Source organism: Anolis carolinensis, chromosome 6 (genome assembly GCF_035594765.1).
Source record: "Anolis carolinensis isolate JA03-04 chromosome 6, rAnoCar3.1.pri, whole genome shotgun sequence".
Lineage (NCBI taxonomy): Eukaryota > Metazoa > Chordata > Lepidosauria > Squamata > Dactyloidae > Anolis > Anolis carolinensis.
The window spans coordinates 93,506,935-93,526,732 of NC_085846.1; the positions used below are offsets into that span (position 1 = coordinate 93,506,935).

Genomic DNA, 19,798 nt, shown 5'->3' on the forward strand with positions numbered 1-19,798 from the left:
CATCAACGGCCCAGGCCTCCGACCTGGAAGTTCCTCCGCAGCCGCGCCGGAAACGGATCTGCCGCCTCAGTCGCCGGCTGAAGGGGCGGGGAAGTGAAGTGGAGTGTGGAGGATGCTGCCCTGTCAGGAGGAAAAGGCTTCTGCGCCGGTAAGGAAAAGAAAGAAGAGGGTCTCTAGAAGGACTGAGGCCCCATCCACACAGCTGAATAATATCCCACATTATCTGCTTTGAACTGGAATATATGACAGTGTGGACTCAGGGCCCTTCCACACTGCCATATAACCCAGAAAATCAAGGCAGAGAATCCCACAGTATCTGCTTTTGAGGCCTAGGCCCCTTCCACACAGCTGAATAAAATGCCACATTATCTGCTTTGAATTGGAATATGTGGACTCAGATAACCCAGTTCAAAGCAGATATGCCGGGTTATATGGCTGTGTGGAAGGACCCTTAATTGCCAAGGTTTAATGCTATACAGTAGAGTCTCATGGAGCCTCCAGTGGCTCAGTGTGTTCAAGCGCTGAGCTGCTGAACTTGCAGACCGTAAGGTCCCAGGTTCAAACCTGGGGAGCGGAGTGAGCGCCCGCTGTTAGCTCCAGCTTCTGCCAACCTACCGTGTTTCCTCGAAAATAAGACAGTGTCTTATATTAATTTTTGCTCCCAAAGATGCACTAGGTCTTATTTTCAGGGGATGTCTTATTTTTCCATGAAGAAGAATTCACATTTATTGTTGAACAAAAAAAATGAACATTTATTATATACTGTACAGTAGTTGTCATCGCAAATCAGCATAACCAGACAAACTCTGAATCCTATCCAAATTTTCTTGTTACTACCATTATTTCTATGTACAACAATCTATGGTATGTACATTTACCAATCCTGCATGCTCTGATGTTCTGTTCGACGGGCATGCTTCCAAACAAAAACTTTGCTAGGTCTCACTTTCGTGGGAGGCCTTATATTTAGTAATTCAGCAAAACCTCTACTAGGTCTTATTTTCTGGGGATGTCTTATTTTAGGGGAAACAGGGTAGCAGTTTAAAAACATGCGAGTAGATCACTAGGTACTGTTCTGGCGGGAAGGTAACGGCGTTCCATGCAGTCATGCCGGCCACATGACCTTGGAGGTGTCTACGGACAACGCTGGCTCTTCAGCTTAGAAATGGAGATGAGCACCAACCCCCAGATTCAGATACGACTGGACTTAACGTCAGGGGAAACCTTTACCTTTTACCTAGAGTCTCACTTATCCAAGCTAAACAGGCCGGCAGAAGCTTGGATAAGCGAATATCTTGGATAATGAGGGATTAAGGAAAAGCCTATTAAACATCAAATTAGGTTATGATTTTATAAATTAAGCACCAAAACATCATGTTATACAACAAATTTGACAGAAAAAGCAGTTCAATGCGCAGTAATGTTATGTTGTAATTACTGTATTTACAAATTTAGCACCAAAATATCACGATATATTGAAAAAATTGACTACAAAAATGGCTTGGATAATCCAGAAACTTGGAAAAGTGAGACTCTACTGTAGTTTCCTAAGATCTGCAGTCAATCAATCCAACCTTATTTATATCCCGTCCCATCTCCCCATGGGGACTCATGGCCCTTCCACACAGCCCTACATCCTAGAACATCAAGGTAGAAACTCCCACAATATCTACTTTGAACTGGGTTATCTGAGTCCACAGTGTCATATCACAGTTCAAAGCAGATATTGTGGGATTTTCTGCCATGATATTCTGGGTTCTATGGCTGTGTGGAAGGGCCCACAGTTTGCCCCATCTCTTTGCGCGATTCGAAGCTAGCTCCAAAACTCACAACAAACTCCCATAAAAGCTAACCAAAGGAAGCCCTTAAAGTGCACCAGTGCTGTATAGTGTTTGTGGCCTCCAACGGGTTCCAATATTTCATATAGAACAGGCGTGGGCAAACTTGGACCCTCCAGGTGTTTTGGTCTTCAACTTCCACAATCCCTAACAGCCGGCTGTTAGGAATTGTGGGAGTTGTAGACCAAAACACCTGGAGGGCCCAAGTTTCCCATGCCTGCTATAGAATAATCTACACTTTTGTTTCAAAATCGGCTTGGAGCTGCATCCAGTGGTCAATATAGATGGGGTCTAGATGGTTTTAACTGATCATAGAAGTAATAATAATAATACACTATTTACATTCCGCTTTATCTCCCCAGTGGGACTTAGAGCAGATTACAGCATACATATAAGGCAAAGATTCAATGGCTTTTACACAACAACAATGGCATACAATACACAGACAAGGTCAAAGCCTTCCCCTTTTTATCTCCAGCATCTGGAGGCGATACTCAACTCCACCCAAGGGGAGGTGCTCTTGTTCCATTTTTCTGTGCCAATGAATCTGCTGTCCATAGACATCTCCGATCTTGTTGACGGCATGTCTGCATTGTTGCTGGCATGTTTTTTATCTTCCTGCCGAGGCGGTACCTGTTGATCTACTTGTATTGCATGCTTTCGAACTGCTAGGTTGGCAAAAACTAAGTTACAACACCAGACATTATATGACATGAAGTTAAAATTAAGCAGTTAAAAACACACATTAAATTATCTCACGGCCCTTCCACATGGCCATATAACCCAGAATATCAAGGCAGAAAATCCCACAATATCTGTTTTGAATTATCTGAGTTCACACTGCCATATATTCCAGTTCAAAGCAGATAATGTGGGATTTTATTCAGCTGTGTGGAAGGGGCCACAGTTTAAAAGCCAGCCTAGCCAAGTATCATACCCATCATATCAAGGCAGATAATCCCACAATATATGCTTTGAACTAAGTTATCTGAGACCCCTTCCACAAAAAAAAATGTTTAGAACAGTTGGATGAACAGATTATGTTACGACTCCCATTTTTGTGGGGAATACTTTGTTGAATTTACTATGGAAACAGAAAAACATTAATAGCAAACTGGATCTACTTTAGTTTGGACTAATAAATTGATTTTTACACTAGGTTTTTAAAAATCACATGGCATTTTTAAATAACTCATCAGTTATCACCTAGCAACTATTTTGTGAATACCCTGTTAATTAAAGTTACTATTTAATTTATTTCTGACCTCATTGTTTATAATTCCCTCATCTAATCATGTATATATTATCAGTAACCCAATATAATACAAGCATCTTATAAACTGGATTTCATTCCATAAAAGTTTATGTGATAGTAAAAGTGTTGCAAATTATTTTGCTGTAAGCTGTATTAGCACAGCAGTTATTGGAAGGGATATGGTGGGTGAATCCAAAATTACCCTACCCAGTATCTTTAAAAAAAAGAGAGGGGATTTGTTCTTACCCGCACATCTGGTAATTTCAAAACTGAAAATGATGTAATCTCTTCAGCTCAGTGCACCCACTTCCCAGTTCGCTGTTGCAAGCTGCAAGGTAAACCCCAAAAGCTAAATATTGATCCAGCCTCAAAACCCAAGTCAGCTCTCTTCTGCGTGTACACTTCCTGACCAGCAAGGCCTTTTGTCTGTTTGTGGACACATTTTTATAGCACGTTATTCATTTCTTGTAGGTTATTTTGAATTATTCTTGGTTTTTAAAAATACGTATGTTTGAAAAATATAGTGAAATTTATTTAGAAATTTCAGGCCAGTCCTCAAAATACCATATTTGGAACACAAATGCAGCTTTGTATTCTTTGTGCAAAAGAGAGAGTCGAGAAGTGTTATAGTTCTTAGCTGTAGTTTCTTAGCTGTTTTATTACAAACCTGTTCAAACTAAATAATTTTTTTTGCTCATGGTTTTCTTCCTTAATTTTACCACTTACAAAGAAATATTGGTGAATCATGGAAAACCCAGAGACTGTAACAGAAGCTTATGTGGCTGTAATCCGTCCAAAGAATACTGCAAGCCTGAATTCTCGTGAATATCGTGCTAAATCATATGAGGTAAAATTATTTTTATTTTTTAAAGTGTGAACTGAAATAGCATGAGGAGAGGAGAGATTCTGTAATTGCATACAGTTATTGCCAGGGCTAGATATACTCATGACTACAAGTGCTGGGTGTATAATTCTTGGAATTTTCATTAAAAATTCAAACCCCAAACACTGGGTTGACTTACCAATGGGTCAGTTTAAGTATTCTACATTAACTCTTATCAAAAAAGGAACCATCCTCTTATCTTAGTAGGGCAGCAAAAGGGAAGAACCTGGGAGAGTGCCAAAGAAATACTGACCCACTTTACTTTCTCTACTGCAATGCAGTTTCTGGCCTTTTTGAATGTCTTGGTTGGAAAATGGCAGTGACCCATGGAGGCAGCACTGACCTTTTCTCTCTTTTCATGTGTGGTGATTAATTGCAGATCACATGTTTTACATACTGAGGTTTTCAAATTCAGTTTCATGTCTATCTGTCCATTCCATAATAGTCCCATTGTTGTTGTCTTGCCATTTTATACCGCACTTTATTGTCCATTCAACTTGAGATTTCCTTTTCCCATTTCGTAACACTCTGCATTTCGCCTGGGATCTACGAATTAGTCTCCTGTTTTTAACACTGTATCCTGCTTGTTGATTTTAATGATTGTTTTTGTTGATGTTGATGTTTTTTACTGGGATAATTGTTTTATTGCTTTGTTACTGTTATTTGTTTATCGGGCCTGGCCCCATGTAAGCCGCCCCGAGTCCCTTCGGGGAGATGGGGCGGGATATAAAAATAAAGTTGTTGTTATTATTATTATTATTATTATTATTATTATTATTATTATGTCCAGACAGAGCATGTAAAGACTCACATGAAACACTGGAGGGTTGCTGCTGGTCAGCGTATACAATACCAAGCTATATGTTTGGTACTATAGACTGTTTTCATCTTTTTCTGTACTTAAAGACTGTATCATATAAGATTATTTCATGTAGCATTCGGTTTTGCTCAAAATAATTCTTCATCATCTGCTTGACCATAGCATTTCTTGTCTGCTTTTCAAAGCCATGGTGTGACAAATGCACCATATGAGTTGCTGATAAATTATTCTTTACTGTTTTATTAGTTGTAATGTTGTTCGATGGAATTGTTTCATGCTGTCGTAGTGACACTACTAAGATTGTAATTTCAACAAGACATAGAGCTTGATTTTTTTTTAACAAAACTTGTCCAAAATAAGAATGGAAAAAGCTTGTGTGGTGTATGGGTAATGTGGTTTCCACAATTAGTACAAATTAGTACAAATGGCAGAGAGACCTTTACTTCAACTTCCTCTGAGACCTGATCTGTTGCTCAAGTTCTGATTACTCTTCTGAATCCTCCTTGGCTAAAATTCACTGCAGGCATTGAATGCAAGCAACTCAGAGGACTAAGTTACTTGTCTTGAGTGATAGATATATTCTTAGCATTAGAAGAAATCTATGTAAAGGGTTTACGGAATAACTGGAAGGTATTTAAGTGGTGATGCACAACACACAATGTGCCTGGAATATGTAGGGGTTAAAGTAGCTTTGGTCTTTTTGCAAGGAGGAATTTGAAAAGGATTACATCCCAACACAGTGTGAAGTATCAAGTGGTTGCATTCTCAACAATTGTGGCTACAGATGGGATCAGACTGACAGCACATCTAGACGTAACAGGATTTTTGAGAGGCGCAGTGTTGAGTCCACCAAGGGTTTTAAATGGGCTTGCAACTTGGGACTTAAATATTGGTATCCATGTGATCACAGATATATTGTTCCAACTATTACATCAGGTATATTTAAGAATATTAAATGTAAAAGGTTGTGTTTCTGGTAGCAGTCACTTCAACAAGAAGAATTGCAGAAACAGTGGCATTTTCTATAAACCATCACTCACAATAGAGCCAACCTTTCTGCCTAAATTGTTGCTTGGAGCTGTTTGGGCTAACTCTTTACACTCATACATTACAGGAAAAACTGGCATGTGCTGGATATGAGGAGAAATGTACAAATTTACAGAGAAGATAGGCGATAGTTAAACAGAATCACTTGTTGTCTCCTATAGTCTTCAGTCTGTGGGAGGTAGAGCTTCTAATCAGATGTTAGCAAGAATAACAGAATGTCTGATTCTGTGCTATGATTGTGGCAAGAAGTCAAGGCCTGTACATGTATGGACTCTCTCAATCAGATCTATAGTTACAACTGAGTTCTTTGAGATTTGTACATTTCTTGAGGACATATGCAAGGATGCTGGATGAATGTTTCTAAGACACTAAGAGTAATACATTTCAGTCTGCAGAAGTGATGTTTGAACATGGAGTTCTGTAACGCTTTTCAGGCAGCGACACACACCCAAAGAAAAATGAGACCATTAGCATTTCCATTCTTCATGGATTGCACCTCTACTGTCCATGAAGGATGAGGTGTTGCTTTTCCCAGTGAATACTCATTCTTGGGCATGTGAAAGAGCAATCCACACACCCCAAGTTGTGGCTCAACTAAGTTGCACAGGTGGGGCTATGTATTTCTTTCTTTGGGGGCACTGAAAATTTAGCATTTATTGTTTATACAATTGTGTAGCCTGCTATTTATGTGGCATAATATTAATATTGTTCCATGCCATGACATTTTCATATTTTGTAAATCTGCTTAAAATCTATGTGCTTTACACAGATTCCTTCTGGAATATAGAACATTTAAGTCTAAAATAACTAAATGAAGACAATGTAACTGGCTTTTAGTGAATCTCTTGAAAGGAGTAGTGTCAGTTCACTTTTTCCAATTTTCTTTCAACACTAAACAGGTATAACTTTATTTGTTGAGTTTGCAGAGAAAACTGATAATTTTTCCATATTGTTTCTATACTTTATTGTAAACTTATATCTACTTTGTCTTTAACTTATGTTTACTTTTATCATTCCAAGATTTTGTTGCTTGAAATTCCCATTGAAGGGCATAAGAAAAAGAGAAAGAAAAAGTTACTGGAAACTAAACTTCAAGGAAGTTGTGATGTAACCCAAAGCATCTTGGATTTTATACTGGAAACCACCCAACCAATTTCACCAGGAAATCAAGGTATTAAAGGTAATGAAATATTTTTCCTCTTGCATTCTGGTTTTTCTTGTAAACAACATAACTGTAACTAGAGCTTTCTTCCTGTATCATTGCTGATGGCACATAGCGCAATGAAGAAAACATCGTTTTGCATTCTCCAACTGCTGTCTGAAATAGAAAGGTCTTATTTTTTTTTTTGGAGGATGAAGCTCTTAGTCTTGCCAATGGAAGGAGTGCTGGAGAAAGGTTTCTACTGCAAGAAAAAACTCTTTTGATCTTGTCAATGTTGATGAAGAGGGAGTCTGGGTCAGGAAAAACTTTTGTGAATAATATAGATTTTGACTCTATATGAAAGAGTAATTTCAGGTGTTTAACTGTGAAAAACTTATTATGTACAGGAAAACGGGTTCTGTTAATGAAGACATTTCCTCTTGATGGTGAGAAGGCAGGAAAGGATGCATCCTTTTTTGTTGTGCCAACAGTAGTAAAAGGTAAATTTTATAGATGTATTTGTGTGAAAGATATATACATTTATTTAAAGAACAGCAGTATAATTTTCCCAAAATGTACACGAATTCTGTAATTCTCATTCTTAGTATTTAGTTTCAATGAGTACGGCTTATATAAAAGAAATATATATGGCTTTTTCAGATGAAATATTTAAAGGGCTCATTATTTAACATAAGAAAAAAAAATAGCAGCGCTGTCTGAGGTGGTAGAAGAGAGTTATGCTGGTTGCCATAGATTAAATCTCCTATTCAATAACTGGTTAGGTTTAGGAGCCAAAGTCCATACAGAATTACACTGACAACTAATACGGGCTTTTGAAATTAAAACTGTATTTGTTCCAGTTACAAAATACAGCAGTTTGACTATGGTGAAAATTAGAGGCTGCGATGAAGATTTGCGGAGAAATGTACTTTTGGAACATAGGAATCAAAATGAACTGTCATTTCTTACAGCCAGTATTTTATAACATGATAAAAGTGATGGTTGGATTATTAAACACATCTTCTTTCTTTTGTAGATAATACAAAGTATACCTACAGTCCTGGGTGCCCAATTTTCTATTGCTTACAAGATATCATGAGGGTTTGCAGTGAATCCAGCTCTCATTTTGCTACACTAACAGCTAGAATGTTACTTTATTTGGATAAGTAAGAAATGCTTCAGTAGAACTATTTGCATTTTAATAAAACTAGACAAATACTAAAGACCAAAGAATTTTCGTACCATAATTTTTCAGAAAAGGATCTTGTTTTCTCTATTATTGTTAAAATAGACATCAGTGACATGGAATTTTGGTTTTAGGTTTTTGATTAATTCCTTACAAGAAATTGTATTTCTAGCAACTATATATTTTTAGTTCACTAGGTCTCAAATACCATGTTTAGATGGGAACAAATGAGATCTGATATTTTAATGTTTATTGTTTATGTATGGTTGATTTGTATTGTTTTAAAATGTTGTGAGCTGCTTTGGGTCTCATTTAGGGAGAAAACAGGGATATAAATAAAGAATTATTATTGACACAACAACATAGTCTGACACAGCAAACAAGATAGATATGCTGGATTTCATATCACAGAATCACAAGTTGAACACTTGTGTTATTATTATTATTATTATTATTATTATTATTATTTTACCTATTTAAAAGATTAACACAGAATTAAAGCCTTTGTGCTATCTTTAGCTTTGTGCCAACACCTATTAGACTGTATTGGTCATCAATACTTAAATGATGAATTAGAAAATGTATATCTTTATTAATTAAATTATATCACTATTAGTATAATATTACATTATCCCATTCTAATAGTTTGCTAATATTTAGCCACATCAACTATGCTAATACATCTGTCCATTCCATTCTGTAGATGGTTGGAAGAAAGACATTCCCAGTCACATTCAATCCCAGCTTTATTCCGACCCTCTCCCTTAGAGCGGATTAAAACAAATGTCACTAACCCTGCATATGCAGTTGAGCCTGGGCAGACAGAGAGCTCTCTCCACATGGGATACACTGCACTAGAAATCAAAAGTAAAATGCTAGCACTCGAGAAGGCAGATGTCTGTATCTACAACCCTTTATTTGGGTCTGATCTTCAGTATACCAACAGGGTAAGAGGAAGAAACACTGAATTGATATTAATTAGATTTTAATATTCTTTGATATGTACTCATTTTATCATGTGGTATTTCTAGGTGGACAAAGTGGTTATAAATCCATACTTTGGACTTGGAGCCCCAGACTACTCCAAAATACAGATTCCGAAACGTGAAAAGTGGCAACGCAGCATGAGCAGTGTCATGGAAGACAAGTACTATGTTATCTATATCTATCTATATTGGTTACACTGGTCTGTAAGGTCTCAACATATTTATTTAGACAACTTCCATATCAGTTTCTTTTTTCTAGCCCTCCCAGAGTTACTGAAGTGGTTAGGTACCTTGAGGAAGAATATGCCCACCATCAAAGCAGTGAACAGCCTTTGAATTTCCCCTTCAAAGTGTGTTGCCTCCCAGTATGAAATATGCCATCAGTGCATTATGTCTGTCTATATATATATATATACTGTATATAAAAGAGTGATGGAATCCCGGCGACCGACAAAACGACAAAACTACAGGCCCCCCAACCTCGAAATTTGACAACACAACCCATCATCCACGCCTCTAGGTTGATACAACAGAAAGAAAAGAAAAATAAAGTCCTAATTAGAGGGAGAGGAATAATTGTTTTTATCCAATTGCTGCCAGTTAGAAGGCTAAGCTCCGCCCACTTGGCCTCCTAGCAACCCACTCAGCCCAGGGGACAGGCAGAGTTACACCTCACTTAGGCCTCTTCCACAGATTATCTAATTTGCACTGGATTATATGGCAGTGTAGACTCAAGGCCCTTCCACACAGCTATATAACCCATTTATAATCTTATATTATCTGCTTTGCACTGGATTATCTTGACTCCACACTGCCATATAATCCACTTCAGTGTGCATTTTATACAGCTGTGAAAAAGGGGCCTCATATAATCCAGTTCTAAGAAGATAATATAAGATTATCAATATACAGTAGAGTCTCACTTATCCAACATAAACAGGCCGGCAGAACGTTGGATAAGTGAATATGTTGGATAATAAGGGATTCAGGAAAAGCCAATTAAACATCAAATTAGGTAATCATTATACAAATTAAGCACCAAAACATCATTTTATACAACAAATTTCACAGAAAAAGTAATTCCATGCGCAGTAATGCTATGTAGTAATTACTGTATTTACAAATTTACCACCAAAATATCACAATGAATTTAAAACACTGACTACAAAAACATTGACTACTAAAAGGCAGACTGCGTTGGATAATCCAGACGTTGGATAAGCGAGATTCTACTTTAATATGAAATAATTACTATGATAGAATAATACAGAACAATATAATCTCTAAAACCAGGACAGTAAATAAAGAGCAACACTCTGAAAGCAGGGAAATTGGAAATTCCACAAAGGAAACAATCAGGGCCAGCTAACACAGACAAAAAATAATAAAAATATTGTATATTCACAACCTTTAGGAAATAATATCCCCTGATGGCGCAGCGTGTTAAAGCGCTAAGCTGCTGAACTTCTGGACCGAAAGGTCGCAGGTTTGAATTGGGGGAGCGGGGAGAGCCCCCACTGTTAGCCCAAGCTTCTGCCAACCCTAAAGTTCAAAAACATGCAAATGAGAGTAGATGAATAGGTACTGCTCCGGTGGAAAGGTAACGGTGCTCCATGTAGTCATCCCACATGACCTTGGAGGAGTCTACGGACAACGCCAGCTCTTCAGCTTACAAATGGAGATGAGCACCAACCCCCAGAGTCAGACACGACTGGACTTAATGTCAGGGGGAAACCTTTACCCTTTACCTTAACTACCACCAATTCCTCAATACTTTTTTTCCCATACCACCATATTTCACCACAGCAACGCGTGGCCGGGCATAGCTAGTAAAGTATAATATAGGTTTAAGTTCAAATTTGTTCATGTGCATTAATTGAAAGCTGACTCATTTATTATTCTGTGCATGTTACCATTCTCAGGATGTTTCAATTGGACAAGTTATATAACATTACTGATATAATGCATCTTCTTCAACATTCCTCGTAGGGAACGTCAGTGGGTGGACGATTTTCCTCTTCATCGTAGTGCTTGTGAAGGAGATTCTGAATTATTGAGCCAGCTTCTAGATGAAAACCTTTCAGTAAACCAGCTGGACAGTGATCATTGGGCACCTATTCATTATGCATGCTGGTGAGTGCAGGACTTTGTGCAAATGAGCTGAGAAGGAATAGAGTCCTAATAAGAATGATCTATGTGTAAAAAAAAAAAAAACAACCATTCTCCAGTGTACTCAACAAGCAGAACAGAGGACACAGCTATGCAGATTACGCTGGGGGTTAGCTCAGTTTTCATTGGATTCTGTGGGAAAAAGTGTGTCAGGAGAAAGTTGCACAGATACTCTTTCACTGTGGAGGAGGAGAGAGAAAAACTTGATTCATGTGATCTTCCTGGTATTGATTTGCATTTTGAAACAAAGCAATATGAAAAGCAGAAATTGTACTTAGTACTTGGTGCGCAATCGATCATACAAGCTGTTTTATTTTTGTAGCAATACAAACTGAAGATTAGGAATAAATTGAGTACTTCATTGTACTTCATTTTTAAAAAGATAAGGGGAACGTAGAAAGGCCAAAATTTTAGGCCGACTCCAGATAATGGAATCATCAGGTTTAACTGCCTCAAAAATGAAATACAATCAAACCTGATGATTCCATTATCTGGAGTCAGCTTCAGATTTCCTTTCTCACATGTATGTGAAAGGAAATAGTTTACACCCTAAGTGAGTTAACAGTGTTGAAAGTTTCATTGGTAAGAAGGACTAAGACCTGAAATGTCTGCCTGCTTTCTGTGTAGGTATGGGAAGGTTGAAGCCACACGAATGCTGTTAGAAAAAGGAAAGTGCAATCCAAATTTACTGAATGGACAGCTCAGCTCTCCTCTTCATTTTGCAGCTGGAGGGGGGCATGCTGACATTGTTGAGATTCTCCTAAACCATCCAGAGATCGACAGAGTAAGATGCCTTTGTAACTGTGATTGTGCAATTTCCCATATAATTCTGCCTTTTCAATACAATGACTCTCAACTTCTTGAACAGTACAATAAACATGTAGATTACAAGGGATGCACTGTAATGTGGAGCATTAATGTAAAACCATATTTCAACATTTATCTTATTTCTCATTGTAGCACATTACTGATCAACAAGGAAGAACGCCACTAAATGTCTGCGAGGAAAACAAACAAAATGAGTGGGAGAAAGCAGCTAATTTGCTGAAAGAAGCCCTAAATAAACAAGTATGTCTTGGCCTTTCAGATATTTTTATAATTTAGAATAAGTGAGAAAACCTTGCCAAAGTTTGAATTTTCAAGTGACCTTTGTACAAAATTATTTTGCAAAACTCAGATAATTTTTCAAATTTGAAGCTTGCATTGGAATTTCAAAAATTGCTTGCACTGCACTTTAGTGCTGTTTTTCAATGAAGTCCACATAAGATAAATATTTATCATGTTAATCTTTAATTAACTAACTAAATTAATGTATCCATGATTTTGTGCTGCCCTTTACGGTAGGTACACTGAGGGATCACTGCATATTCATTCTCCAAGTGGAGAAGGGCAGGTTACTTATTACACATTTTGATTTAATTATTTTAGTATGAAAAAGTTCGAATTTATCGAATGGATGGGTCATACCGCTCTGTGGAACTGAAACATGGAAACAACACGACTGTGCAACAAATAATGGAAGGAATGCGTCTTTCCCAAGAAACACAGCAGTACTTCACTATTTGGATCTGTTCTGAAAACCTTAGTAAGTAATACCAATTTAAGAATGTTTTAGTTTTTCTAATACGTTACACAAATATCAAGAGCTGCAGAAAAGATAGATGCCTCTAACAAAGTAGGCTTCTGCAACTTTGCTTTAATAACTTCCATTTGTTTCTTCAACAAGATGAACTGTAATACTGAAGGGAACCTTCTTTTTAACATAGGGAACTGGATAAAGTACATGGGAAAACATTTATGCCCAGCTATCCCTTATTTCTCAGATAGAGATTCTAGCCTGGTAAACTTTTAAGTACAAAAACTTATACAGTACTGCATACTTGAATCACTGCCTTAATGATTCAGGGAGAGAAGAGGCGTGAATTTAAAACCTTTTTTGGTCATATGTACATCTAATGTCGAAGTAGAACTATTTTTATAACTATTGATTTCAAGGGAGAAGAAAGTACTTGACTTTCTAGAAAATCACTCCATAGTATGGTTTTCACACATAATTTATATGCAACTTGAAATATACTGTGTTGCCTTGTTTGCTCATTAACATTAAAGTTGTTGTTTAGGTCTCCAGCTGAAGCCATATCATAAACCTCTGCAGCATGTTCGTGACTGGCCTGACATACTCACTGAATTGACAAATTTGGATCCTCAAAGAGAAACTCCTCAGCTTTTTCTGAGGAGAGATGTGAGACTACCTCTAGAGGTTGAAAAAAAGGTTGGCATTCTATGTTCTCCTTTATGAAATAGCAGTAACATTGAACTTAGTATCCATGCCAGCCTTGTGATCTTGCACCCATCACCAGCTGGTGTGTGAAGAAACAAAGCTGATGAATTTATAACTGTAAAGCTTTAAAGACTCATTGTTTTGCCATATATTCCTTTCAGTTAATTTGTACAGTTTGAATATCCTTTATTCAAAGTGTTTGGGACTAGAAGTGTTTCAAATGTTGGATTTTTTTAAATACCTGTATTTGCAATTCATATATGCCTCTCACAGTTTCACCGATCCTCATAATCTCTCCAGCCTCACATCTCATGTGCAACACAAATAGTGAACAAATAAGATAATAGCTTGAGAACAACACAAGGCTAGTAAGAGACTGGGGATCTCTTGCCAGCCATGATCTGTGAAATGGCAGGAATCCAAGCACAGTATTCAGTGGAAATCCATGACTTCTGTCATTTCACAGATCCTCAGTCTCCCTCCAGAATTATGTCTGCTTTGTACATGAGGCACAAGGCAAGAGACTGAGGATCTGAAAAACAAACAAGGAGGAGCAATAGCATTGCAACCTCAGGTTGAAGCAGGCAAATGGTGGCAATTTTTTTGAAGTTTTCAGACTTTGGAATTTTGGACAAGGGAAGTTTGAATGGTGCTAGTGATAATAAAAAGCATTACAATTAATTTTGTTGTAGATTGAAGATCCACTAGCTATTCTTATCTTGTTTGATGAGGCGAGATACAATTTGCTTAAGGGTTTCTACACCTCACCTGATGCCAAGCTGATAACACTTGCAAGTCTGCTACTGCAAATCGTGTATGGAAATTATGAAAGTAAAAAACACAAGCAGGGCTTCCTAAAGTAAGTCTATTTAAAATTATTTCAAAATTGGCTTGCTTTAAGGTAGAATTATTTTGAAATATCTGTCTATGACATCTTTTTGTGGGGTGGCTATTGCTGATTCTGATAGATGGAGTCAAGTGATCATCTGATCAGCAGATGACTATCTGATCAAGAAGATAGGTCAGCATATTATAAAGTGTGCATGTTGCTTCATTTATTTATTTATTTCCCACATTTGTGCCCCGCCCTTTTCACCCCAAAGGGGACTCAGGGCAGCCTTACAACAGGCAATGATTTGATGCCAACAACATATAATTCCAAAAATATACAATTACAATTAAAATCCAAACAATTAAAAACAAAAATCAAATTTTAGAACAGTTTCTTTCTGTGGCCTCTTTTCTGATCATTTGATTAAGTCAAGGATGTTTTATTTTACGCCTGCTGCACTAGAAAAAAAATAATCACATATTTTTGCTTTTTATTTGCAGTGAGGAAAATTTAAAATCTATAGTACCAATCACCAAGTTAAAAAGTAAAGCACCCCACTGGACAAATAGAATACTTCATGAGTACAAGGTAGGTTGTTTGTATAGCACCAAGATTGCAGAAGACCTCTCCTTTTAAAATGATCATTTCTGGAATTTGTTAAGTATTAATATTACAGGGAAAAATAGACCATTGCTTATTATTGAGCCATTGTTGTTAGTGTATTACTTTTTAAAGAAAGAAATAAAAATTAACAACTCTCATATAATTCTATTATAAAAATTCATAACAAATTGATAATAAATGCTATGTATAGTTCTGGTATACCACAGTTTAGAGAGTTATTGTAAGCCTGGAATGTTCAAAAGACTTGACAAACTCCCTTTTGAGAAAAGTTAATTAGGGTTTTATTTGGGTTTGGTGGAAGGGCATGTCCTCATATCCTACTTTTACATTCCCATAGCTATGTGGCTTACCAGTGTGGAACCAGATCCTTTACTAGAGAGACCTTGGGTTTTCTTTTACTCACTTAAAATATATTAGAGAAGTCAAGGTATTATTTTATATCTTTTGACTTGCCCATGTTTCATGCTGCACAAAGTTAAACTTAATCATTATTTTTCCCTTGCTATAATCTTGTGAAAGTCTTTGACATAACTCATTCTGTACCAGTTCTGAATTAATTATATTTTGTATTAATTTCTGTGTATGTTGTGAAATGTATTGTTCTTAAGCAGATGCATGTCTGTTTTTTATTCTGTCTAAGTAAACTGCATCCTATTGACAATGAAAACCTTATCTTCTTTGGGTGTGTCATCTTTCTAGAGTCTGAGTACTAGTGAAGGTGTGAGCAAAGAGATGCATCACCTGCAGCGCATGTTTTTGCAGAACTGCTGGGAGCTTCCTACCTATGGAGCTGCTTTTTTCACAGGACAAGTATTCACAAAGGCAAGCTCAAGCAATCATAAAGTCATCAGAGTGTACGTAGGCGTAAATATAAAAGGATTGCATCTTCTCAACATGGAAACAAAGGTAGGCTGGTTGGCCTTAACACTATTCTGTGGAACTTCTTTTTGCACAGGACATGTACAAAGGCAAGCTGAAGTAATCAGAGTATACATAGGCAGAAATGTCAAAGGAAAGCATCTTCTCAAGATGGAAACAACAGATTTGTTGGCCTCCTTTAAGTAATTATTCTTTTCAAACATCCATTGCCAAACTCGGTGGCTATCTCTAAACCATCCAGTAAACCACATATCACCCCTGGAGACAAAGAAGGGCAAACATTTGATTCCATGGCTTGTAAAGTCTATTCTGCAGGAGTACTCTTCCTTCTCACCTAGCCTTATTTCTCCTAGCTTACTTTAACAATTTTTCCCATGCAGCCAGTTCCATTACTGTCTGTGTCCTGTTTAGCTATGTCTGTGAAGATTCATTGATTCAGAAGTTGAGGTTAGAATTCATACAATTTTTGAAGTGAACCAATTGCTATCTTGTTCTAGATAATCTGCCAAAAGGCTCAGATCTATTAATTTGTAAGCATTTATTTATTTATTTATTTACAGTATTTATATTCTGCCCTTCTTGCCCCCGAAGGGGACTCGGGGTGGATCACAATGTACACATACAAAGCAAACATTCAATGCCATATGAACATAGAGACAGAGACAGAGGCAATTTTCTCTCATCTTCTCTCTTTCCCTGTCCATTAAAAGAAAAATGGTTCAGTCTTCTTGGTCCACTGATAAAAAGATCAGAAGGCATGAGTAGCAGAAGCAATAAGTGGTTCTATATTCTATATAAGGATATTCACGCCTCCCAAATTCAAGCATTAAAGCAACCATGTGGATACAATACTTTAGAGCTGATAATGTTCCCTTCTACCTCAGTTAATGCTTGGTCACACTAGGAAGAGGAAAATGGCCATATTCTGCCCACCAAAGGAGTCAGAATACCAGTTATTAAATAGTATCAGTAATATAAATTATTTAGCAAGAATGGTTTTATTAATCCCTAAGATGCAGCAAAGCTGGGGCTCTAAAATGCACCAAAATTCTCTTTTCTTCTCTCTGGTAGTGAAGATCGCACGGCAGAATGAATCTGCTTCTTCAGCATTGAGTTCAAAAGTACAGGACAGAGATGAGCTCAGGAGACAAGTATTGCCTGGAGGAAGGAATTTCCTCCCCACCAAGTGCAGATGAGATTCTGCCTCATCCTGGTCTCCAATTGGCAGAAATGCAAATTAGGTTTGCACATTTATAGAATAGTTAAACATTTTGTTTCTTCTTTTATTGCAGGCATTGCTCATAAGTTTAAAATACGGTTGCTTTATGTGGCAGTTGGGAGATGGAGATGCTTGTTTTCAAATACATAGTTTGGAAAACAAAATGAGCTTTATAGTCCATACCAAACAGGTAAGACGACCATTGATTTCCACCACCAGTTCATCTATAAAATGAAAATATGTATGTGTGTATGTTTGTTTTCTTCAAAATCTTCCCATGGCGTGATGGATCTAGACCAAACTTGGTACACGTACACTTCTTTATCCAACTTAAAATATTGCCATAGTTTAAATTAATAAATCCACCCCTTTTGTTTGTTGCATTATTTTTAAAATGAGGCCCATAAACCTCATACCGCTGCGTTCAGATGCAACCACAAGACAGCAGTATATAGATAGAAATGCCACCTTAGAGAGAGAGAGATGACAAATGAAAGAGGTCTAGAGCATCAGTAGAGAGATATTATAACGAACAAATTCCAGTCAGAAATGTTTGGTCTGATATCCCATTTTGGCTTCTTTTCCCACTTCAACTCTCCAAAGCTGCTCCTGAAAGTCAACAAACACACAAGAATATCCTAGGACTCAGGTAGAGAACTTCCACTCTGTGAATCAACTCCTACTTGCTACTCTGTTTCATAGACTCATTGAATCTTACAGTTAGAAAGGCCACAAGAGCTAGATAGTCCAACCTTCAACCATGCAGGAATGCATAGCCAAAACACCATTGAAAGATGTCCATCCAACCTCTGTTTAAAGACCTCCAATTATTGATAATCTGCTCCTCCCAGGCACTTTTTTCTTATTTTAAGGATGCTCTGCATAATGCAGAATCTTTTTTCTTCTAATGTGTATCCATTATGTTGTGTTTTTGTCTTTGGAGCAACAGAGACCTACTGGATTTTTTAAAACCCAAAATAAAATTGTCTGGTCTGTGGGTATCTGCCAGGGTCAGTGGCAGCTATAAGATTCAACAGCCACTTTCATCCCACTATAGTGAATTTCAATAGACTGCACTCCAACCCTGAAATTAGTTTGGGTGCTGTAGAGATGCAAGACAATTTGGTCAGATAGTAGTCATGGAACACTAAATCCTTACCTGATAACAGGAAAAAGAACAAGAAGAAATGGAGGAGGAATAAACATGATTTGGAAGACAGGCAGAGACTAGAGAGTGAAGCTTCCTCACTCCCCCAAAGAAAGCTTGTCTAATGGTTTTCTTGCAGCTACCTAGGAATTATCTGAAAGAGACAGAAATACTGCATCATAGTAGAACAGAAACCTGGGAAAGCAGGAAACATATTCCTGCTTTCACCTAATTAGGAACAATTTCCGTTTCGTATGCTGTTCCTGAATCATATTCCAGAGCTTTCTGGAAGGGCTCATGACGCTCAAGATTGGCTTTTGGGGATATGAGGAACTGGAGGAGGGAAGAGTGCCAAAGCTCATTCATACAAGTAGACTCACGTTTACATAGCATATAACATGTCAGCCCTGCTTTTTGAAAAATCTTTTTTTTTTCCTCTTGTGTTTATAGGCAGGTCTCGTTGTAAAACTGCTGATGAAATTAAGCAGTCAACTGATGCCTAGTGAAAGAAGTGACTGAAATGAATGAATAATTGCAGATTCTGTGGTGTTAAGCAGTTTTATATATACAGTATGTAAAAAAACAATGTCCACATTAATTGTACAGGATGAGATATGTTATCTTATGCAAACATAATGTTATTTGTAAAGTGTACAGCAATTGTTTTGTTATACATTTTTGAAGTTTTTATTAAAGTCACAAAGACTAATCTGTGTAGAAAAAGTGTACATATAACCAATTGGATAAATTAAAATACAGTGAAATGCATGGTAGCTATTAAGCACCACTGGATATAGTGGGTCTTACATTTATGTAAACATGTATAGGATTGGGCCATAAGTTTATTCTTGTTTCATTTTGTTTATAAAACCTTTGTTCCTAGGCTTCTTAACAAAAGCTCAGTGCCATAAGCTTCATCTGTAATAGTACATGAAAACTATTGCAGTCTAGCATATGTATGAAATCCACAAAACAATAGCTTCCAAGGAAGGAGTGTCACATTGACCATATTCAACTTCCCTCAGAAGAGGGAAGTGAACAAGCTTCCTTTGTCATCCATTAGTTGATATTCAGAAAAAAGAAGGGTATACCTTTTATGATACAGATACACATTTACTCAAAATCTTAAAATCTGAGGGCAATGTATTGCATTTTCCACATATCAGATAAGTACATTTCTAATTTATTCTCATTTTTCTGAAGAACAGCATTTTGTAAAATATTATTTGTATAAGAGTTGATGAAAAGTATTTTTTTTAAAATAAAGTTATATTGACTAAGCCATTGTTGTATTTAGTAGTGTTGTACTTTTTTGCTTCTAATATCAGAACTCATTACAAGTATAATGAGAGGTATAGGAATTCTTCTGATGCTGCCATTTTCTTTTATGTGAATGTCGTAACACAAGATTTATAATAAACTGTCATTATGACCCAAGAAGGGAGATCATCTGATATCTCCAATTAAAATAATGTTTCTTATTATAAATAA

The 19,798-nt window shown here is 37.0% G+C and overlaps 1 protein-coding gene across 1 annotated transcript; it reads left to right on the forward strand.

Annotated features, from left to right (window-relative positions):
* The first annotated feature begins 8 nt into the window (after positions 1 to 8).
* On the forward strand, positions 9 to 19,591 carry krit1 (KRIT1 ankyrin repeat containing). The gene is made up of 17 exons (XM_003221973.4): positions 9 to 148; positions 3,824 to 3,940; positions 6,864 to 7,023; positions 7,392 to 7,484; positions 8,021 to 8,150; positions 8,874 to 9,117; positions 9,202 to 9,317; positions 11,146 to 11,289; positions 11,953 to 12,109; positions 12,286 to 12,393; positions 12,754 to 12,910; positions 13,446 to 13,597; positions 14,299 to 14,465; positions 14,939 to 15,026; positions 15,762 to 15,968; positions 17,234 to 17,350; positions 18,758 to 19,591. Exons 2-17 carry the CDS (start codon positions 3,839 to 3,841, stop codon positions 18,824 to 18,826), a joined length of 2,211 nt encoding a protein of 736 aa, XP_003222021.1. The 5' UTR covers positions 9 to 148; positions 3,824 to 3,838; the 3' UTR covers positions 18,827 to 19,591.
* The last annotated feature ends 207 nt before the right edge of the window (positions 19,592 to 19,798 follow it).